The 24,225-nt window shown below is 41.9% G+C and overlaps 1 protein-coding gene across 1 annotated transcript; it reads right to left on the reverse strand.

Moving 5' to 3' along the window:
- Positions 1-1,205: 1,205 nt before the first annotated feature.
- On the reverse strand, positions 1,206-22,257 carry SLC35F2 (solute carrier family 35 member F2). The gene is made up of 9 exons (XM_059493944.1): positions 21,932-22,257; positions 21,633-21,872; positions 15,504-15,679; positions 14,847-14,974; positions 9,662-9,821; positions 8,013-8,169; positions 7,173-7,225; positions 6,277-6,431; positions 1,206-2,545 (listed from the first exon to the last, which is right to left on the reverse strand). Exons 1-9 carry the CDS (start codon positions 22,255-22,257, stop codon positions 2,327-2,329), a joined length of 1,614 nt encoding a protein of 537 aa, XP_059349927.1. The 3' UTR covers positions 1,206-2,326.
- Positions 22,258-24,225: the final 1,968 nt, after the last annotated feature.

The following is a 24,225-nucleotide window of genomic DNA, read 5'->3' on the forward strand; positions in this document are numbered from 1 at the left end:
CAGAACTCTTCTGCAAGGCAACTCTGCCTCCTCTCCACCCAGACAGCCATTCCATGGGAATGCAGTAGAAATTTAAGGTGATGAAAGGCAGGACACTAGGTGTGCATGACCACCAGTATGTGGCTGGCCACTGTCCCAGGCTGCCAGAGGAGGTGCCTGCATCCAGCAGGATCACAAGGAGATAAATGGGAGCCCTCATGAGGATGGCAAGAGCACAGAGTCATCTGATTGGATTGACAAAAAATATCAACCTTGTCCTCACTGAGAGCTTGAAAGACCTTCTTGGTAGCATTAGCACACATGAATCTCAGCTGCCCCACAATACTCCAGGAACTCTTTTGCATGGCGTAAAATCACAGCATAAGATATTAAATCACAGTCTGTATCTGTGAAACAGTTTTAAAGTTTTCAACTCAGAATATAAGTGTCAAATCACTAAGGTGTCCCAATGTCTACACTGGGGAATCTAAGCTGCCCCACACTGCTCTACTCTCCTTGCAGAAGTCCTGTCTGGCCCAATTTGCTTGAATCTGATTCCAACCTCTTATTACAGTCAGATTTTAAAAGCCTTGGAAGAAAAACGCTAGGCTGTGGATTTTAAAACATCCAAGCCATGTTTTACACAATTTTGGTTTCAGTGGTCTATATGCTGAGAAGATGAGCTGCTGCCTGAGCACTCTCACCACACCACAAGATGGTCCCATGTTTTGAAGACCAAAGCCACAGCCAATACACACTCCCATGCACTTTCAGATAAAATCTACATTATGTTACATTGCTTTGTGTTCTGATGTTATGACCACATCATTTTAGAAAATAAAATAAATACCATCCCCCCTCAAAAAGAGCATTCTACATGGGAGAGGACCCAAATGCTTTCCATAAAACAGCACCTGCTCACACTTCTGTGCATGAATGACACAGTGAAAAAGCAACAACTGTTGCTGCAGTATCTGTTGAACCTTTGTTTTCCTTTTGTAAATAACAACCAGGTAAGATTTTTCCAGGAAAATATTACTTGAATAAACCAGAAGCACAAACCCATTCAGTGTCATTTAATCACCAGTATCTTCAGAAAATGTCACATTTCCTTCTAGAGCAAAGTTTAGCCAGTAAAAGGTTTCTTTAATTGGCAAAATTAATGAAAACAATTCTGAACAGTAAAGAAATCTTAGCTTAAAAAATGAGTAAACCAGGACCAAGTGTCCAGTTGCTGAATACTTTATTCTTTTTTTACTTCATACACCTGAGCTCTTAAGGCTTGTACAAAATATAAAATAAAATAAAACACCAGTATGGTTTTACCGATCTTAAAACTGCAGCCTTGTATTTTTTCATCATTTATTGTAAATATAAAGAGGGGTATGAAAATTGCTAGTGTATCTACTGGAAGCATCTAACCTTTTGGATATTATGTCATTATTGTTGCCATGAGAGTTGGCTTCGTTGATTCAATTTTTTGAAGAAATGCCAATTTTATTACAACTCTTTCAGCAGAAATGTGTCCCATTTCAGGCAGAAATTCACTGAGAAGTGAACTTCCATTCAAACCTCGTCCAGAAAAAAAGCCCACTTTCAGTTCTACTGAAGAGAGGAAGAGCCTGCCTTTGCCTCCCCCACAGCTAATAGGAATGCGCCAAAAAAAAGGCCACAGAGAGAAACAGGAAGAATTATAAAAACACATACTCAAACTTCCCATACTAGCAAAATTCAAAATAAAATACCATTGCAGCCCCAGTGGCAACAGGGACTGCAGCAATATGAAGAGACAAACATTTGGGTGGAATGTAGGCAGCAAATCCTTCTGCAGAGGAATGAAGTCCACTGGCACGTAGACGGTGTGTGAATGTACTGTGGCTTGCTGAACCAGGTCCTGGGAGAAGCTGAGCAGCTTTTGCAAGATGCTGTCTGAGGGCACCCTGCAGTGAGGGGTGAAAATCATGAAGCCCTCAGACAGCATCGTGCAGATTTAGGTCCCTAATGCAATATAAAACATATTTGCTCCCATTAAGTGACCTGGGAGCTTGCTTTGGCTTAAGTTTTTTCCCCCAAGCATTTGTTGTTAAGTTAATTAAGCATTTAAAAATAACAGTCTCTCACTTTCCAGAGACTCACATAATCTGTCTTCATCTAAAGGCCAGATTTTCTGCAAGGGCAAATCAATACAGTTTCACTGATTGAGGATCTGGCCTTAAAAGTCTATCAAGTGCATTAAACCCAGCACAGTATGACATGTGCCTTGGCAGTAGGACAGTTCTCTGGATTAATACTGAGGGAAATTTGGCAATTAAAAAAAAAATATCTGTTTTGAAGTGCTGCCATTCCTTTAATTGGTGCTGAGCACCTCAGTTTCTTCCCTGGAGGACTGCACAGCCACCTCTGGGCTTTGGCCGTCGGTCTCCTCCAGCTTGAGGGCCGCGTTGTCCAGGCCGGCGCGGCCGGGCTGCGGCATGGCCGTGGGCTCTGCCGTGGCAGGGGGAGCGGTGCAGTACAGCGTGAAGCCCACCATGATGATAACAAAGGACACGATGTAGAGACCTGAAAACTGGCAGAGGAGAAAAAGAGATGCATTAAGTCTCGCCTGATGTGAGAACACGCCGCACGTAAGAACACAATGTTGCCCTGTTTCAAGAATGTGAAAGCTACGCTTCCTTGTAAAAATTATTTTGATGAGGATTATCACCGTGAGCTGGATTCAGGTCTGAAAACCAGAATTCAACAGCTCTATTTACTCAAAGACTTGGGCCACTGGCTGATTTTCTCTGCACCTCGTTACCAAGACTGCTGGACAGGGAGTTTCCTGGGGTCTACACACAAGAATCTTAACAGGGAGAACAAATGGGTGTAAACACAGTCATCATACTGAATGAAAGTTGTTTACTCACATGAATACTGAAACACTCTACCCCCACGAGAATTTTGATCCAGCACATGGGCAAGTATGTCAAGCTCTGGCAAAGATGAATCTCTGTGCTATTGCAAGCCACTACGTTAGTTCTCTGCACAGATCTCTAGCCATCTGCAGGGCTAGATGAGTGTTATTACTTGATCAAAACCAGTTTGCTCCCTACACCCAACAGGTACTTGAGGGGACAGAGGGTGGGGCTCCTTTTACAAGACTGGCATTTGCAAGCTCTAAAGAGTGGTGAGAGCTGAAGAGTACAAATTGCAGAGGTACATCAGGCACTCTGCTGTTCACTTGCCTGTTAAAATTCCAGTAATTGCCAAGATTCATCCACCTTGACAGAAAGACAAATACTTACTTTATAACACCAGATTCAATAATACCAAGTGTTGAAGTTATCCACCGAAAGGAACATTTTTCAGCAGGTTTATTAAAATCCTCCATATTCCTTTTGTCAAACCACACAGATTAAATACTAGGAGGAAGGACCAGCATATCCTCTGTCAATATCCTCTAACTTCCTTAGCCTCCTTAGACATGCTTGAAAAATAGGTTCTAGTTTATCAGGATGAAATTAATGGTTGGACCTAGACAGTGGACTCTCCTCCAAAAAAGACTAAGGCATCTAGAATTTAGGCACTGCAATTCCTAGCTGGCAGTCACTTGGCTTGGAAACTCTTGGATGGCAGCACACCAAAAAAAAAAGCAGACTGAGAGAGGCAGCAGGACCGCCCGTGGTCACATCTCCCACTGACCTGTTCCGAGCAAATGGGCAGAGCCTGGGGCTGTATCCAACCACAAATTCTCCAGCCTAAGGCCCTGAGTGAGCATGTGCCTGTGTGCAAGGACCTGTGGCTGGGCAGTCACAGGAACTGCAGGAACTGGAACTGCTGCAACTGCAGATCCCTCACAGCACAGTGCCCACAAGCCTGGAAGTGTCTCTGATCCTGATGAGTCAATTCCTCCAGGAGTGGATACAGTCACCAAGGCAGAGCGCCAAAGCTGTTGCAGTGTAGCTGTGACTCAAGGCCTGCCTGTATTTTTACATTTATTGACACAGGTGAATGTTACCCATGCGGCCCTATCAGACCTACACTCTTTTTTTTTCCCTTTCGAGGAGAACTTAAGTGGTTTTTTCCCTGGGATTTTTCTTTCTTCTTTTTTTTTTTTTTTTTTTTTTAATTTCATATATTGCAACAACTTGATTGCTTCAGACACTGATTTCAGTCATACCTTGTGCAGCTGATATCCTCACTCCCACTGCTGAGCATAGAGAGTACTTCAAATGTTAGTGGAGGACTGTATCTCCATCTAGTGTCTGAGATGTATACTCCCTTCTACAGTGCTTTATACAGCTAATGGATGAGATCTTTCTCAGTATCTCCTGAGGGATTACAGGTATCTATATAATGAGTTCATTAGGAAGCACAGCAAGGATTCATTATGGAGTAAAAGGAAAAAATTAAAAAGAGTTCAAAGCCAGCATGAAAAATTCACATTTCACTTGAAACAGACATGGCTGGGGCCAAAAAGTTAAGTGCATTAGCAAAACACTGTGCACAAATCAAAACTTTATCAATTCCTGGGCCTGGTTTCTGCTGCAGCCACTGATTGTGGTTCTGTTTGTTTGTTTCAGAGCAGGTTTAGACCATGGCAATTCAGAGCTCTCCATGGCTCTCTCCACTCTACAGCCCAGCCAAGCCTCCAGTTGCTTGTTGAGAACATCATCTGATAATGGGGAATACTAATTAATAGAGAATAATAATTCCCTGTATTTTTTGTTTGTAGATTCCTTTATCCAGAGTGCTTTTTAATCCAGCAAACATCCTACTTGGTTCCTTTGCCCCAGAGGTAAAGAAACGATATGGTTAACTTGGCAATAAGATTTTCTACTGCTAAGAGCCATGTCAAAATTAGGCTTTCTTAGTTCATGATTATCTCAGATAACAGATGAGATAATAACTTATCTCAGATCCTCTGATCACTGAAGATGTGGCATTACTATTGCTCCCCTTTTTGTTACTTCATTGATTCTAATCCCAGATCCAAGTTCCTGTTTCAATAAATACCTGAAGTTCTCTCAACATAATCCCAAAGTCTTCATCTGTTCATTTTTCCTATTGGTACCAGATTACCTCACTGTTAAAACTTATGAGATAGCCTGCTCCCAGAAAAACCACCTTCCAAAATAAGCTAAAAGCATGAAAAATAAAAATTTAATATATCTCCTCCAAAGCTCTTCTTCCTCTTCACTATAATGAATATAAATTTATAATCACTTCTTGAGTTTAAGCTATCTGGGCACCAAAATCCACATTTGGAAATGACTCAGAAAGGATTTAATTGTTAGACCGTAAGTATGGTTTCCTTCCTGCATTCATTTTTAATGGATGCTTTGTAGTTTGGAGCAAAGTCTGGAACCCAAAACAGGGAGGAAAACTGAGCTAAGAGACTCTTGAAAAGGAAAATCTAGCTGCTGTCAGACCCTACCATTACCAGACTCTGCACTGCCTTCATTTTCAGAAAACAAATCTGACCTAAAAGCTTCTGGCTGAAGAGAAAGCAACCACATGGAATAATACAAATTAAGCTCCTAAGTAAAGTTCACAAGCTTCTCACTCTCACAAGCCCTTCCAGTCACCGAGCGGCTGACTCAATTACTCCGATTACTTTAATGAACTAAGTTCTCACAAGTGATTCTGGATGGAAAGTGGAGGGTGGAATGAAATCCTTTCAGCACTGTCATTTAGCTTGAGCAGACACTGCCAAAAATATTTTAGAGCACAATAGAAGTAACTGCCTTTTGGAGAGTGTAGAGAATAATACATTTATCTGTATTTTTTCAGATCCTTTAGTCTCTCCTTAGCAGCAGCCCTAAGAGAGCTTGATTCTCATCCCAAAATGTTGGTAATGAACATATTAAACTTCTGAAAGAAAGTAATTTTTTCTGAAAATCAAACCAGTCCTCTTTCAGACACCAAATGCCTTTCAGGACAGGGAGATTCAAACCCTCTCCTTCGACACTTGGGAGTAATGAACCAGATCTAACATACAATTCCACAAAGGGCTTTCAGTGAGAACTCTATTATTGTTACAACTCAGGAAATTATTTACTATCTCTTAACATTAACTTATCCCTTCAAGTGTGAAATGGTTTGAGAGTGGCTCTCTGGCTAATGGTGCAAGGCTCTGCCATTAACTGACATGACTCCTCCTGACTGACACCTGCCAACAATGAATGACAGAAACTGCAGAAATGTGCAGGTGCAAACAACTCTTCTGGGGCTTTTAACAACATTACACTTTATTCATCATTCTGGAGTAGAAACGCAACTGAAAGAATGTGAAAGTGGAGGAATGAATGTACTCACCTTGTAAAAAAACAGGTAAAGCCCAATGAAGAGACTGTAGAGATCTGAAGTCAGAATCGCCAGGTTGACGGAGGTTGCGCTGGTAACTTTAATCACAACTGGCATGAAGCTGTACAGCCCAAACATGCACAGGGCAAAGGCTGTGAACAGCAGAGCTGCAAAGCAAGGTGACACCTTACTCCTCGGGCATAGAACCATGATTTTATAGACCACTGACATCCTTAAGATGCCTGAAAGCTATGCATTTCTATCTCCTACAAGATATGGGAATGTACATGCAAGAGAAGCATGAAAGACTACCTTGCATTGCAAGATTTACTGTACCTATACAAGACAGTATAGAAGATATATATACATATGTACATATACAAGATGTATATGTATATATATATATATATATATATATATATATATATATATATATATATATGTAGATGTAGATGTATATATACACGTAAGTTCTTGTTCATTCCTACATAACCTAAGAGCTGACCGAAGACATTTAGAGCCACACTTCTTCATAACGTTTAGTTCTGTTCAAGTCAAAATGTGCCCACTTTTCCTGTACTTCATTTAGGAAGGACAACAGAAGAGTGTTCTTGTGATGTTTCAACAACAAACATGTCAGTAATTAAACAGGTTTCATTTTTTACTAATTTCAATTTATTTTGAAAAATTATTTCAAGTTATATGTAAAATACAAAACCTGTTTTAATGTTCAATCCTGCAGACCCTCTCTCTTTGCTGAGCTGCAAAGTTTGAAGAAAATAAACTTGTGAAATACAGTACTAATGCTGCTTGTTATTCAGAGAAAGAAAAGCCCCACCATTCAAAGTCTAAATGATTATCATTTCCCAGTGTTCTGTAACATGCACATTATTTTGTCATACACATACCAATTTTCCAGTTCCACTGAATTTTCATTATCTCCTTATGTTCCACAATGGCTCTAGAGTTAGAGAAAAGACAGAATATAGTAAAAAAGGAAAAAATCATACTAAGATAGAGAATTTAATTACCAAATATAGAAGAAACTTTTAATCTATAAGCCATTCATTTTTTGTTTCAAATTTTACTGAATGACACTAGCTCAAACATCTAACAAGCATGAAAAAAGACATAAAAATTAAAGTGCCTGAAAGTCAAGAGCACTGTTATTTCATTTTTATGCCTTCTTCACAGGCGTTTTAATCCTTCAGCAATTCAGTTTTATTTGATATACCATTTGAGGAAATTATTAACTATAATGATGAGAAATGAGGACTATAGAATTCATTAGACAGACTTAAGTGCATCTGGGCTGTTACTCAAATGTGGTTATTTGTAAGAGTATACATGGCTTCATTTTAAACTTGAGCTTATTATGGAAGATCTCCTGCTAACAATTATCTCCTAATCTTTTCCACAGAGAAAATTCTTTAAGAAATACAGTCCTATGAACAGTCCTCAGCATACTGAGTGTCCTCACAAACATCAACAAAATAAAAAATACAGCCAAATATCCTATGTGTTCAACTGCAGGAGTTTAGCTTTAGAACTGCCACAATAGGAGCAATGCAAATAAAAAGGATATGAAACAGATGCTGATCAGCAACAAAAATCAATTCAAGTGGAAGGACTCCCATATAGGCCACATAGAGATGCAACAAAGAATTTAATAACATCATTTCAGGGTATACAAGCAATCATCTGTAGTATATTCTTAATTAGTTTTAAAATAAATATTAGATCCTTACAGCTGTAGACCGCTGATAATAGTCCCAAACAAGCCCACCATTCCTAGAAACTCCACTCTGCTCAGATTTTTCACAATGTATTCCTCACCCACATTAGAAATGGCATACAAAGAAGCAGCAAGAAGCACTAAGACATCTCCAATCACCACGTCACTACCTGTACAGAAATATTAATCCACAATAAGGGTAATGCCGCAAATACTTTTTAACTTTCCTTAAAAAACAAGCAAATTTATCTTGAACATCTCTATCTTCCTAGCTCATGCCAGGGGAAGGGGGAAGGAAACCCTTCCTGTGTGTGCAGAGGAATGTCTGAGCACAGACTCTGCTGCCTGCTCACCTCACCCTGCACAGTGTGGAGGGAGCTAAACCCAGCATTTACATCTCATCCCAGCCAAGACCCTGCTGTATCATCTGGTCCAATCCTGCTTCTGCTGACCTCAGGCCCTGTAGGGAATTGAGCAATCCCAGTTAGAGATGCTCTCTGCATTTCAGGAATATTGCCCCCACTCTTGCAGTAAGGCCTGATTCAAGGCTTGCTAAAATCAGCCCATTGATTTTTGAGGGACCTGGACTCAGCTTCAGGTTTATGACATGCCCTAAGTGGGCACTGCAGAGGGGTGGTACTGTGTGTCCTGCTGCAATGTATTTATACTGCAAATGGGACTCCCTGTGCTACCACCACTCACCATTAAATGTCTCTGTGCATCAGCTAAATAGCAAGAGGATCACTGCTGTTCAAATCCTTCGATTGGTTTAAAATTTCCTTCCCTAAGCAATCACTGAGAAAATATGTCTAAAATATGAGGGTAAGCAGCAGTAAGGATCCTCAAGTCAGCAAATAAAGCACAACTTCCTAATGTCTCAGGGGAATATTCTTCTCCCTCCAAGATACCTGTACCACATAGTAGTAAAGCTGAACTTCAGTTTGTCCTATCTTACCTACAGTAAGACCGCAATATAACAGCACACTTTCTTATCTCTATGCTGCCTGATGAAGGCAATGCCCTGAAATTTACCTTCTCTCATAGCCTGTGGCTCTGAAAATTCTAAATTCTTATTCAAAATAAGATCACTATGATAGGGGTTGATTTAGGCATCTGTCATAGAAAAAACAAAACCTGCCCTTATCTGCACCCTGCTGGCTCCCGGCCCCAGAGCCCAGCCACCCTCACAGAGGTCCCAGGAGAAGTCAGCTGCTGTGAGCAGCTTTTTATGTGTTACTTGCACCCAGAGAAAACTGCAAATCAGAAAAGTCTGGCTGCCAGCAGGTTGATACTGTATAAACAAGACAAGGTTTGCAGGCATAGCCCATTTCTTCTATTAAACCATCTCACATGACAGTCAAAGTGACCAAGCTTTTGGGAATGAGACTTTCCATCACATTGTCTAATGAACAGCAGCAAAATTTAAACTTAACACAAGTGGGGTTTTTTTTAAGGTGGTAGAAATTTCCAAACATACAAGCAAAGAAATTCCACAGCTCCCCATAAAATCAACATGTCCTCTTCCCAGACAAGAAATAAAAACAGCAACATGTTCTCTTTTAAAACAGAACTGTATCTGCTACTATTTCTGCTTTACAAGTTCCTGTCCAGAGCAGGAACCATCTCTTTGCTGTTCCCCCCCAACAATAAACGACTCCTTACCTTCACCTTCCTCCCTCCCTGCCAAAATGTCTGCACCCACCATTGTTGCCACACCCAGCAAACAGATGGCAACAGCAACAAAATGTATCAGCTTGTATCTTGCCCGGAGAAGGAACCAGGACAAAGCCATCAGTAGAGGAATCCCAAAACAGTCCAGGAGCTGTGTGTACAGAAAAATTGTTTGAGTTAGAAACTCACCCCAAATCCAGACTGCAACACCCTGAAAGGAAATGCACAGGATCTTACTTCCAATCATCGATGTTAATGAAACCTGCAAAGCAGCCCCAGTAGAAGAGAGGGATGAGACCCATTTTTCACCATTAAAAGCATTTTGCAAGTGAAGGAGGAGCTGGAACAGGGGTCCTCTTTCTCTTGGTGGGACAGGACTGATTTAGAAACTCTTCTAATGATGGATCTAATCAATCTTTGCAGCTTCACAAACGAATGCTAGGATGCTGTTCTGAAACAGCATTGCTCCCCGAGGCTCCATGCACACAAAGCAAAAATATGGAACTATTGATGGGTACGAGTAATCTAATTTTACATTGATGTGACTGTGACAAGGACTTGACCCTGCAGCTTTGAGTTTGATGCTCTGACTTATCCTTCCTTTCTTTATTTTTTCTCTATAAGTTTCTATGTATCTTTGCTTTGCTGTTTGACCCACCCACAGAATCACAGAACTGCTTGGATTGGAAGAGATCTTAAAGTTCATCTAGTTCCAACCCTCCTGCCATGGGTAGGGACACCTTCCACTCAACCACTCCAACTTGGCCTTGGACACTTCCAAGGATCTCCTACCTACTCCCCTTTAGGACAGGAACTCAGCTGTGTACTTAATACAGAAGAACATACACTGCAGCATAAGATGGGCATATTGTTCTAAAATAATCAAATACCATCAAGACCACTGTGCTAATCATAATTGGTTTAATATTTAATTCAACAAAATAGATTTTGTTTCTGAATTTTGAAAGGAAAGAAAAGGTGTATTTCCTGACCTGTCTCAGTAAAGTGCCACAGAACTACATAAGGGAACAGCCTACAGCAGTACATACAGTCAACTTCCCAAAGATTCCTGAGAAATTACTCTCAAATGTCACTCCTTAAAACCTGGCTTCTTGAAGCCCCAACAAAATATGTCCAGATCACTAGGACTGGGGTATAATCCCTGCAATCATGACAAGAGCTCTTGGTTCTTAATGTTTATTTCCAGACTCTGCCTGCCTCAGTGCACCACTGCAGTTAACTTCTGTGCTGTGTCATTTCCCCAAGGGCTTCAAACAAACTTGTTAACATTTTGATGGTAAGTCTGGTTCTACTTGTTCATAACTATACATAGTAAAGTCTTAGAAGCATAGTGCTAAGAGCAGCTATTAAAGATTAAATCCTAACAGTGCCTCTAATCCTTCCATCTATTTGTCTTTGCTCCTTGGATTGCCTCCAGCTTGTCCAGTTTGTAAAGTCTATGAAGTGTAAAAGTACTTCTTCAGGCCATATTATGAGACATTACAAGTACTTAAGTCTCAGTATGTGATACCAAGTATTTCAATACAACTTTACACCATGGAAAATATCACACTGTGACCTTCTATTTTGCCACAGGTCTTGTTCTCTATCTCACCTTTAGTCTAGACTTGAGAAAACCTCTAAAATTTCCTTCAAATTTGACTAGTATCAAACAACAAGAAGTACTACAAGCATTAGAAAGCAAAATTTTTACCCCTCTGGTGGTATATCTACCAGAGGGGTAAAAACAGACATAAGTCTTCTACTAATAAGTAAGCTTTCACTCTCATTAACTGAGATGTTTAGCATGTAGTCTTCCAACCTCCAAACAATTTTTTAACTTAAACAGAAAGAGCAGAAACCCTTTAAAAAACATCTTAATTAGGATATAAGAGAGTAGTACATAATGAACCAGAAGCTCATTCAGTAATGCAAGATGGGGAATTGCTGCACCCACACCAAGAACACACTGGAGAACCACAGTACCATGGTTAGAGGACTTGCAGCCAGGGCACAGAGGCACCAAATAATGAAGAACATTGGTAATCTGTTCCAGGAGACAATTACCCTCAATTACAGATGAAATCAGATTTCCATCTACTGGATCTTACCTTCCTTTCATCTAGTACATTACAGAGCTCTTCTGTACAGGATCAAGATCAAAGAAGTGCAAAGCAGATGTAATACCACAATGAATTGTATCAATGGAACCAATTAAAAAATAAAGTTTATTTATTGAGGTTTTACAACATTTACAACACACTGTGGTACTGACTACTACTTCCAGTACAGCCTCTTCAAACTCTCATTTTATTCAATTCTAGCCTGTATTTTTAACAAGGTGGGGGGAGGGAACCAGATAACCTGGTGATTTGATTTACAAATGTTTTGACTCAAGCCATGCTTTGGCCACAATGTTTATAGGAGGTTTTAAAAGTAGGGTAAATTATTAAAAGACATTTTAATATAATGGTTAATAAATTATCATAGACAGTTGGAGGTCATTGGTTTGCTTATAATTGCCAGCTTCAGACAGCTTTGTAAGCAAGAATGCTCAACTGCTCGTCCTGCTCATTCCCCACAAGGCTCCCCAAGGGCAGCCTCCAGCTGAGCCCCAGGGGCTCATCCTTTATTTTCTCCTATTGAGGCTGGCACTCTTCCATCAGTTGACAATTTGTCAATAGTTGCCTGAAAAACATTTCTATCTGAATTATCTACAAAGCAAATTGTAAATGTGCCCAATAACATGTTAAAAACATCAAACCACAGCTATACTGCTTTTTTTTAATATAAATCACATAATTGTTATCACAGAATATCCTGAGTTGGAAGGGACCTATCAGAATCTTTAAGTCCAACTCCTGGCCACGCACAGGACACCACAAGAGTCCCACCCTGTGCCTGTTGTCCAAATGCTCTTGAACTCTGTCAGGCTTGGTGCTGTGACCACTTCCCTGAGCAGCCTGTTCCAGTGCCCAACCACTCTCTGGGGGAAGGATCTTTTCCTGATATCCAACTTCTTCAACCTCTCCCAATTCAGCTCCATGCCATAACAGGCAGTCAAACTGCAGCACAGTCAAGTCCCGCCACAGGCAAAAAAGGACACTGGCAGCAAGGAGTATCCTGGCATTGCCTCAGCCACAGCCAAACAGTTCAGTTGTGGACCAAAGTCTTTGTATTTACCAAGAAACGAGAGCCGTCATCCCACTGTTACCACCCTAAAAATCTCCAAACCCCTCCTGTAAAATGCTGGTATTTGAGAACTAAAGGGAAACCAGTTCTGCTTGTGTGTGCGTGTGTGAGAAAATACATGGAAGTTCCTTGCTGAGCTGAAAAAAACTTATCTTTGAAGCTATGTTTCATGGTGGTGAGCTGAAGCTCCAGCCAGACAGCATTTTAACAATGATTACACTGCTTTTGGGAAGGTGCCATAAACCCTGTGTTGTTTTTATGGTCCCAGGGAATCCACTCACAGCCAGTACTGCAGACAGGCCATCAGGCTGGGTGCTCTGAACCACAGGCTCTGAACCACTGGTGTAGCTGCAAAATCGCTTGCCAAAAACAAAAAGAAAATGCCTTGCACTAAAGCAAATCACAGGCTTCTGCTGTGGGCTCTTTTTCACTGTATCTCATTTCTGACAATGGAGAGAAACTGGTGACTGCAGAGAATGTGCAAGAAACCTCAGGGCAACTGCAAAAAAATCGCAATTACTGAACTGATCAGTCGCAAGGTTACCAAAAGTGAAAAAGGCTCAGAAAAAGCTTGAGTTTTTTGGACAGGACAATCTATTATATATATATATATATTCTTTCTTAATTTCTATGAAAGAAATCATGGGAATAGCTTTACTATTTCTGAGAACTTGGATCAAAGCCCTGGCTTCTTCAGCTGTGAACTATAAGGTCAAATAGTGTCTAACTTACCAGCTTAACTTGATCTTGAGACTGAAACAAGTCACTCTTAAAACTTTGATTTCTTAGGCATTATTTGTAAGGAGATTAAAGACCTAATGAGTCATAACACATAAGTATGAAGTGGAAATGTGACAAAACAACCCAAGAGACACAATCGATCTTCAGTAGTGCAATGAAAATTTACTGCAATTCTCTAAAGGGAGCCCAGAGTGCAGGAGTTTATTGCTTTACAGGTAATTCTCTTAAACATTAACCCCTATTACTCTGACTCTGTAAAACACTGACTCCTTTCCAACTAACAGCCAAGTCTTCATGTTACTATTTTTTTTTATTCAGTTAAGTGGGGCCATGATCCCAGCTACAGATCCCCATCACTGGTAACAGCAGGCATGGACTGGCACAACATGGACACACTCCCTACACCACACTCACACAGTGAGTAAACTTGGGCCTGACACAGCTCACTAACAGTACAGCCAAAGGCAGGGTTTACTCCCACTTTGCTCAGTGTTCTGAGTTAGTTTGTTCAGGGAAACTGTCCCTGCAAGCTCAGAAGACTGAAGGAGGAAAGCACTGACTCTTCCAGCAGCTTTTGTCTGTGCAGTGTGACAGAGAAACCCCAGCTTTAGCCCTTCTGTTTACAGAGCTTTTTCAGAACACAATATTTATCCTAATGCAGCAATGCAGCATCAAGCACTGGTGTTGGAGAGGATGTCTACTATTACTTTATTTATGCTGAACTTCCTTCCACCTCTTTCAGAGAGGGCCCTGAACTGCCACATACAAAAGCCACAAGGCTGGTACCCCCCTGCATGGGCAGCAACACCAGCTGACACTCAGTGTGTCTCACAGGTGGGGCTGCATCTCACAATGCCTCCTGCAGCTTCCAGGCAAAAAATCCACCTCACTGTCATCAGCAAGAACCTGCACTGAGTGACTGTATCTGGTCATAAATCTTTATTTTGTGTCACGAGAAAAAACTGAGTGGCTGTCAACAAACTCTTAGAAGTGCTTTTATCTAAATAATTAGGGTTCAACTCAAGAGCTGGCACAGCTCTACCTGCCAATCTTCTCTGCTTCCTGGAAAGGTTATTCATGATACAGGATGCTCTTCCCTGTACTGCAGAGAGAAAAAGATGCTGGAAAGTTCTTTTCAGGCTTAAATAGCTTCCATGTCTGTCCTATGAATCTCATTTTAGAAACCAGTCCAAAACTGTAATAAAAGCAACAGCTTTTATTAAAAAGAGAGATTGGTCCTTACCTGCACACTTGTGAGGTTTGTATATTGGTAGGCTTTTACAATCGTGTAATTGGCTTCAACATCAGCCAGTCCCACAATAAGATACTTCCACCACCTCTGTTTCAAAATTTGACAGAGACTGTCACTGCCTGTTTAGAAGAAAGCAGCAATCAATATGTGTTTCTTTCCAACCAAACACTGCACGGGAATTTTGCTTTTTAGAAACATAAATAATACCAAGATTGACTTTGTCTTCCCCTGCTTAAGACACAATAACAGGAAACACAGCCTGGGAGGAGACAATGCAAATGCTGAAAAGCACAGAAATTCTTCCACATGACGCTAAACACAGCAAGACTAGAGTTGTCCAAAGAGTAAATTAATAAGAACAGGAGGAATACTAAATAGCCTCTGGTAACAAAGTGTGTTAAAACAAAACTTATTTTACCTAATATAACATAAGATTTCAAACCACAGAGCACAAAACTCTGAACAGATATGACATTACATCAAATTAAATGCACATTTAACCTGTGAAATTAACTTCCACGTGTTGCTATAGAGCAGGAACTTCAAAAACTAGTAGGAGTATTGAGGTCTTAATTTTCGAATTCTGACAGGAAAATGTAGAGAGAAAAAAAAGATGAACGAGAATCTCCCATCCCGTATTTCACATACCAGTCCTAAATACCAGCGTTGTTGTATAAACCAGAAGCAGCAAACTATAGTTGATGAAACTTTGCAACATTGGAGTATTCACATGGAATCTGTCTGCCAGGTACTGGCTTGTAACAGCAGTCCCACAGATAAACATGGAGAGCATCTGGCCCAGAATTACAGTTTTCCAAATATGCCTGTGAACATAAAAGACACAACAGTAAGCTTAGAATTAAACATTCATGTTTCTAAAAAAATATTTTCTAGTTTTACAAGAAAAATGGCTTTTTTTTTAGACTGACACTTTTTTTTTCTTTTTTCCTACTCCCTACCAATGTTGTCCTGCTAGCTACAGGTAAGCAGGGTTTTGTGTGCACAGAAGGTTTAGCCTGACCTCAGGACAGCCACGTGAGAAGTGAGGCCAGCTCAAGCCACCAGCCATGGAGACTGCAGTTACTCGCAGAGATCTGCAAACAGGTCACCTGGGCAGGCTCTTCCCAATAGCAGCTCCTATTCTTATCAGGCAACTTTTGAGTTAAATCCTTTGTCTCCACTGAATTCCATCCTGACTCATCTACAAAGATCTACAACAAGGAGATAAAGCACAACTACTTTCAGGCTCCTCTGAGACCTGAGTTTTAGTGAGCTGAGACCTTAAGATGAGCAGTGGAACACAAAAGTATTAATGATAAAACCAAGTAACAGTTCAGTTTGGAAGGCTCTTGAAAAATCATCTGGTCCAAACCTTCCTGGGAAAGGGAGCCTTGAGGAGACTACTTAGCACCCTGTCCAGCTGCATCTTGCAAACCTCCAGTGATGGGGACTCCACAACCTCCCTGCAGAGGTCATTCCAGTGATTGCTTGCTCTCACCATAAAATATTTCTTAAAACCTGAATTATTATAATCAATACTTATTGTGGATTTTTTCAGTTCTATTACATCATGTTCTGCTGCAGCTGAGGATGGAGTTAAGAATGCATTTTGGGTAAGATCATGTTTGCATTTACAGCTCAAGTCCCACCCACAGCCAGCAGGGACAAAAAAGGGGGAAAAAAAGCTCATGCTCTTTTAGTAGCAATTCTTCACTTAATATAAGATGACCTATTCCAGATGCTCCAAGACAAACAGGGGCATGTAACTCTATGGGGTTTTCCTGGCTTGCTCTTTCTCCTGCCAGTGGAGCTATGCTAATTTGTACCACCCCAAGTCTCTGCACATGCACAATACACAGTGACAGAAGGTCAGCCCTGCGCTATCTGTACAGGTCTGCAAAGTTCACATTTAATCTGTTTACTCTGAAGATTACTGATGACAATTTGACTGTCTGCAGAATCAATAAATTTATTTCCACTCAAATCAATCAAGCAAGGGAAGAAAGGGCCTCATTAGGATTCTGCACCTACCCTGTGCTCACATCTCTCCACGCTGACTTCTGGCAGGACACCCACGTGTCAGGCACAGCACCTGAGAGTATCACTGCCTGTTTTCCCAAGGTGGGTGACCCCAACACAGTAAGGACCAGCTCACCCTGCTGTGCTGTGCAATCCAGCTGCCAGGCAATTAGAAGAGTGTGTTTGACAGTGCTAAACCTGACCACAATCATGCAATCAATCCCTCCTTTTGGAAGGGAGGCATCTTCCTAGCACAGACTCCAATGCACCTGCACGATTCCTGTTTATCAATTCAGCCTGACACCAAGCTCTTCTGACTGAAAATGCTGCTGGGCACACTTTGCTCTCCAAGTCCATTCTGATGAGACAGCAAATCTCTACAAAGTCCAGGCACACTGTACTTCCAAGAGATTTGAATCCCATGTTTGCTACAGCTTGCCTTGCCAATCCCAGGAATGGTGCACATTCACACTCCAAGTATTATATATCATGTGACAATCTTGTAAGGTACTGTCCAGTCTCATCTAAGTAACTCTTGCTGGTGTGTGAAAGAAATACATTCTCATTTCTAAACGGATCTCTAAAATACATATGGTGAGGGGTGGTGGGTGGTTTTCATTAAAAACAGCAGGAGAAAAAATTGAAGCAACCTCACTTCTGTTATATTTTAACTGATTTGTTTTTAATTTCTTAATATTCTGGTCAATTTGTCTATGCTATTTAGTGAACAACTCAGACACATTTTGGCTAATTATTCTGGCTGATGCAGAAAGATTGTTTTATAGTCACGTAAAGAATTTAACCAGTTGCCATTAGAACAAATGTGATATAAGTTAGCTAAAATTTCAAGCAGGCATGGATGAGGATTCCAGCTTGCCCTTTGCCAGCCCTGCAAACTCTGGCTCCTTTGCAGCAGGTAAAATGACAGAAGACCCACTGAAATTCAAAGGAAGATACCCTGTGGTGAACAACATACAAAACTTGTTTTCAGGCATTTAAAAAAATACACATTTTTATTATTATTGAAATAAAGCCTCTTGCCCCAAACTAGCAGAAAAAATGTTTCTTCTTCACCATCAGCACTCAAGTAACATAGCAAGCCTGTAGCAGTTTATTGGACTAAACTCACCCTGCACTTGGACTAGCTGGGAGGAGAGTGTGGAGGTTGGGATCAGACATGAATAGAGGCATGACTGGGCAAAACTGCTGCAGTTTTACTGGAGCAAAGCCTGTGTGCTGCACAAAATGAACTGCACTTGTCAGTATGCTACCAGGAGAGCCCAAAGCTGCCCTGGCTGGCAGAAGCCCTGATCTGGAAGGGCAGAAGCACGGGCAATACCACCCCACAGGCTTGTTTAAGGAGGCTCATTTAACATGGACTTTGGTGTGGTAGGGCTTTAAACATTTTTGTCTAGGATATGAGTTGCAAGGGGCAACTTTGCTCCTCCTGAGCTACAGCACCTTCTCTACAGCAAAGGCCTGGACTCTACGTGCAGCCCTCTGGCAAACTGGATAGCAACCATGTTCCAGTGGGAGGATAAAATGGGGAAAACCTGCTGCCACTCAAATTTGTTAACAACTGAGCTACTCCAACCATCATTTACTGAAAACAAGACAGACCCATCTCCCCTCTTGCAGTGGACTAACTCCACTAAACTAATCCTCAGCTTTTCTAATGATCAAATTTCCCCAGTTCAAAGTACCTAAGGAATTATCTCCTTGCATTTCTGCATTTGGGAACAGAGGCAGGTCCAGAACCTCCAGAACTGTTTGCTTTGTGGTTATTGCCCTAGCAATCATTGCTATTTAGTTAATATATGTCTTGGCAGTACTACATAACAAAGGTGTGTGACAAAGCAAACAGGCTTCATCCCACCTCATGCCCTTCTCTATTTTTGTCTATTTTAATTCAAGGAAATTTTTTCTTGCCTGTACAGATTCAAAATATTAACATCAAAAAACACACAGAAAGACTTAGTCTTTAGTGGAAAAACTGCCCTCAAAAATGTCTTCTGTGAATCCTAAAATGCTCCATACCTGGCAGGTTTCTCAGCTGTGTGTAAGGTAACAGCCTCTTGCCCTGACTGCTCCCCAGTGCCAGGTGGAAGCCTCAGCAGGAAGCAGCAATGGTTTCTCTCGTACCATTTGCCAAAGCATGAAAAACAATTTCTTCAAATTGAGATGACATCACCATGCTCCTGGCATGATGCACTGGGCTCATAGCCTATCTTAAAAAATATGTTTGATCCTCTCTAAACTTGAGAGCAAACTTTAAATCCTACTGTTTGCATTTTGCATGACAATTTCTTCTGAGAAAAATGCTTGAAAGACACAAGTTTCCATTCAATTTGTTATTGATATGAGTATCAATGACAGTGACTTTCTTATTAATAATTGATCAGATTTTGAAATATATTAATTATTAACTTTTCCATGCCAGAACTTAATCCTCTCAGCTTTTTTTTTTTTTTTTTTTTTTAATGCACTGGAAAAGACAAATTCACTTTGGAGTCTCAGATGATGCAAGGTAAGTGTTCTGAAAAGGCGTTTCATTTCATAGTTGGGCGGGGTGGGTTATTGTTGGCTTTTAATGCTTGGTAGCAAGCTACTAAGATTAGTCCTTCCCTCCCTTCAGCCACCCTATCTTAGCTAGCTGTATCTATGGCTTTGAGCAAAACTAAAGACATTTTGGGACTTTTTAGAGCATGAAAGTTTGTCACAAATTGGTCTAAAGTGTACCCTGAACAATGTGCAGCTCTCAACATCATGAGAAACTCAGGCTGGCTTTCCTTGGCTCCATGTGAAATGCAGAATAAAAAATACACCAAGATACTAAAGTACAATTGATATAGGAGGAAGTTAAAGGAAATTTAGTAAGACCATAGTTAACAATTTTACTGGCAATTAGTTAACTAAATCCTGTAATTTTAATGTGAATTTTTAACTTATAAAAAATGCAGCTAATTAAATATTCATTTTAATTCTGCCACTAATCTAATATTGACATGGCAAAGCCTGGCAACACTATTCATGTATAGAGTGTACTTGTACTTAGCTTTAACTACTGAACCCTTCCTAAACAGGGAGGTGGCCTTTTCATTTCAATGATCATACTTTTTCATGCTAGTGATTAAGGGAAAATGCAGGTTCAGACCAAACCATATTGCAACATAATTAGTAATTAACTAAGAAGAACAGAATATATTTTTAAGAACTAATATCATCGCAAGTTAGTTTTTCCATGTTCTGCTTTGAAACTGACATCAATTTAATTTGCAAAAGGTAAAAAATAGAAAAGCATCAGAAATATATTTGCTAATGGTTCTACTCAAAAAAACCCAAAAAAAAGCAGAAAAAAAACCCCCCACAACAAAACCCAGACCCGGCCTAGTTTATTACATACAACTATTAAACCTTCCTACGACTCAGAAAGGCCTCAAACAAAACTGAAGTGGCTGAGCCTGCTGTCACCTGGAGGAAAAAAAATAAGAAAAAATATCAATTCAGTATCTCAGACAACACTTCTTAAAATTCAGTGAAAGCTATTGATTTTCTTTCAAATACCTTCCATAGACTCCCTTAGTGTAGCCGTTGGCAAAACTAATGGCATAGGTGACGTTACTGAACAACTCAAGTTTCTGTCTTGCCTTTTGGGTCTCTCCTCACAGGCATGAGGAGTGAAAAGAGAAAAACTTATAACCAACAGAGAAGATGAGACTTTGCTCACTGGAATGAGGCTCTTCTTGGCCAGCATACACCATCTCATAGTCCAGCAGCCAGACTACAGTTTATGAGCACGCGGCTGCCAGGAAAGCCAGAACATCCTTGGCTGACAAATCCTATGCAATAACTATTAGTGACCAAACTTATAAAAAAGCCTTTTAAACAGGGACTGTTTTCCCCCTTTAGAGGGAAAGTGAAGCTGTAAATGGATGGTCTAGAAGTCTGAGGATGCAGTCCTGCTCTCATGAAGGTAGTGCTTCTGAAGTACCAGCTGGTCTGTACAGCTTGGCAGATATTTTTCCACAAGTTTTCCATTCTTAACTAGTGCTCATATTTCAAGAGATATACCTGAACGAGTCTCTATCCTAAGCTGATTTACGGAAGGAGGAAGAGGGGATATTGGTCTTTCTGGACTCCACATTTCGTCTCAGTTATTTTGTTCTATTACCTTTGCTATTCCCCCATGACCTGTTCTTCATAATGATCGAGAACTACAAAACAGATAAAGTGCAGGGAAAAAAACCGGAAAACAGAAGAACAAAAAATACAAATGCATGTGTTTAGGTGTGAGAGCACATTCCTACTTCCACAGAGTCAAGACGTCACTCGCTAGTTCCGCGCTCAGCCGAGGCGACCCCGAGCGCTCTCGCCCAGCCGCATCCGCCGGCTGCAGCTCAGCGGCGCTCCCGGAGCAGCCCCGGTATCAGAGCACCCGCTCCGGAGGCAGCGGCCGGAGCTCCCCCGGGTTCCCCGGTGCCGGGCCGGCCGAAGGCTCCGGGCTCTGCTCAGCCCCGCGCAGCCCCGGCCGTAACCGCGGGCCCGCACCCGGCGGCCGCTCCGGTCCAGGCTCCCCGCGGCTGCTCCCGGCGGCGCAGAGCGGCCTCCGCATCCCGACCGCGCCGCCGTCGGAGCGCCGAGAGCGGCACGGACGCTTCCCCTCTCCTCCCGTCCTTCCCTCGCTCCGGCGGGCGGCCCGGAAGCCGGCGGGCGGGGAGGCCGGCGCCGCGCGGTTCCACGTGGAGGCCGGGGACTCACCAGGTGCAGAGCTTGGCCCCAAGCAGCGCCAGCAGCCGGCGCGGAGAGGAGGCGGCGGGCCCGGGCGATGGCTTGGCAGCATCGGCAGCATCGGCAGCATTGGCAGCATCGGCAGCCTCAGCACCGGCAGTGGCATCCGCGGGCCGCGGCGCCCCGGCAGCAGCGGCCGCCTCCTCCATGGCGCGGCTGCCCCGGCCCCGCGCCCGCCGGCAGCGGGCAGGGAGCGATGGAGGGCGGGCGCTGCGAAGGCGGCACCCGGCGGAAGGAAGGGATGAGCAGCAGCACCGGGACAGCAGCACTCTGCTCCCCGGAGGGCGGCCGAGCTCGGCTTTGTCCCCGCCGAGGGGCCGCCCCCGGGAGGGTCACGGGGGGTCGGAGCTCTCCTGATGTTGCTTCTCCTCTCCGGCCCCGCAGTTTCCTTCAGCCGCTGGGTGCAGGTGGGGAGCTTTAGCAGCGCCACGCTGGTGTTCCCGCTCTCCCGCCGGGCCCCCCGGCAGTAGCCCAGCCCGGTGCCCCGGTGCGGGGCCGTGCTGTGCCCCCGGCCCTGCGCAGGCAGCGAGCCCCAGGGCACGCGGCAGCCTGGCAGCAGCAGCCGCAGGGCGCTCCGCGGACAGTTCAAGCGCATCCGCCGGTTACAGGAGTTACTGTGTACGCTTCGAGTTCAACTTCTCGCAGCTTTCTGCGCAGCCTCGGGTCTTCTAACGTCTCCCATTTCTTTGCTGCTTCTTTGCCATGCCTCTGGATTTTTCACATCCTGTTTGTCTTCACCTACATCTCAGGGCAGCTCACCTGGAGAACCTGGTGACATTTTGCATACTTTGATGGGTTTCTTAACAGTACTTCTAATGATGTATGTGGTGGAATTGAACCCCAAAAGTGTCTCCAGGAAGAGCAACCTTCGGCCCTCATTGGGGCAAATATTTATCACTGTCCTCGCTGAGCCGGCAGAAGGGATTTTCTGCCACAAGACACTGTCGGTCTCTACCTTCAGCTTTTCCCCGCAGGGCACCACAATCTAATTTTTCTCCCCCCAACACTATAACATTCTTTTTCAGACGTTTTTCTTTGTCATAGTTCTCTCATTCACATTGTGTTTATTTATTCTACTCCTCAAATTCATCCTCATAAGATTAGATTTAGGAGTCAAAGAGGCATTACTGTGCCATTTTCAGGTTATCTTTACATTTCCATGTACCTGTCATTAATGAAGGTGAATTTTAGTCTCCCCTTTCCCCAAGGGCCCAGGCTCAAATACCTACTAAGGTATTGGCTATATGGGAGAGGACCCCAAATACCCTCTTTGACTCTGTGATGGTGTAATCTTAAAGGTCATTATGAAAGAAAAGCTGTATAATTACATGTTTTAAAAGCATTAATAAATATACTTCTATATTAATAACATACATACCTATTTGTTTATTCAACTGAGTTTTTATGTATTTTTCCTTTACTTGTATAACAGAATAGTTTACTGGTATTTAAATTTTGAATTCCTAATCCAATAAAAGTCCTGCTCTGGCTCCTGCAAGAAATCAGTCTGCCAAGATTAGTCTCAGTGTTATGACAGTTATGAATCTGGTCATGCTGGTCCTGATTCTTCACAACCAAAACTAAAGAAAAGTTTAAAAGAAACTGACTTATCAGTCCCTGTGTATTTAGTCATATCTGAGTTCCACAGCTGTGGTTCTCTTATCTTCACATTTAATTCATCCTATGTCTGCAATCTGCTGCCAGTTTTCCAGAGATGGGGAATCTTGTCTTTGGTGCTCTTTGTCTCCATTTAAGCTCAGCTCTTGGAATTCTTCGCTACAGGTAGGCTGCAGCAGCCTCACACCAAAAAGACACTGCCAGGCCAGAGCTTTACCCTGGACTGCTCAGCTGCAGAAAGATTGCAGTGCCAGAGGGGTATCTATGAATTCTAAAAATATGAAACAAAATAAAGTTTGATCTCTTTTTAATTTAAATTTTAGCAATAATAACAAACAAAAAAACCCAGCAACAACTGTTTAAGTGCCGTTTGTTAGACATTGGGGACTAAGCTAATTGCAAATGAACTTGGGGGCCTAGAATAAGAGGTAGGTATATTTCTCCTTTTTGACTAAGAATTTTTTGCAATACATTTACTGAATTCTTTAAAAATTAATTATTCATATTCAAAAGTTGCATCTAAATTATCAAACTATTTTGAAGTATGACTGAAAGGAACTAAGAATCCAGATATTTCTTACAGTTGGATATCTTCTAGAATGGATGAAGGATAACTCAAAAGTACCAGCATAGCTTTTTTTACTGTTTTTCTTTTTAAAAAAAACAAACTTTTGCACTGAGGACAAATAAAAGAATTAGCAAAGCCATAACAAATACGAGACAGACATTGCTCTGGTATCCTCATCTGCTTTCAACTCCTTTTTGCTAAACAATTTCATTTCATGTGTCTTATCAGACTGTCCCTCCTGCTGAGAAAATCATAAGTTTGAATAGGTGATAAAAGTAGATAACAATGACAAAAAGTAAAGGGCAAAGTCATTGTTCAGAGAGACACTTTGTGTACATTAGTGTAACAAAATTACATTTTTTACATCTGTGCCAACTG

This window comes from Ammospiza nelsoni, chromosome 2, assembly GCF_027579445.1.
Source record: "Ammospiza nelsoni isolate bAmmNel1 chromosome 2, bAmmNel1.pri, whole genome shotgun sequence".
Classification (NCBI taxonomy): Eukaryota; Metazoa; Chordata; class Aves; order Passeriformes; family Passerellidae; genus Ammospiza; species Ammospiza nelsoni.

Coding starts and splice junctions, on each gene's coding strand:
- SLC35F2 (XM_059493944.1), bottom strand. CDS start 22,257: ATGCGCTTGAACTGTCCGCGGAGCGCCCTGCGGCTGCTGCTGCCAGGC. Junction 14,975..15,503: donor AACGCTGGTATTTAGGACTG/GTATGTGAAATA, acceptor TCTTCTAAACAG/GCAGTGACAGTCTCTGTCAA. Junction 8,170..9,661: donor AGGGAGGGAGGAAGGTGAAG/GTAAGGAGTCGT, acceptor ATTTCTGTACAG/GTAGTGACGTGGTGATTGGA.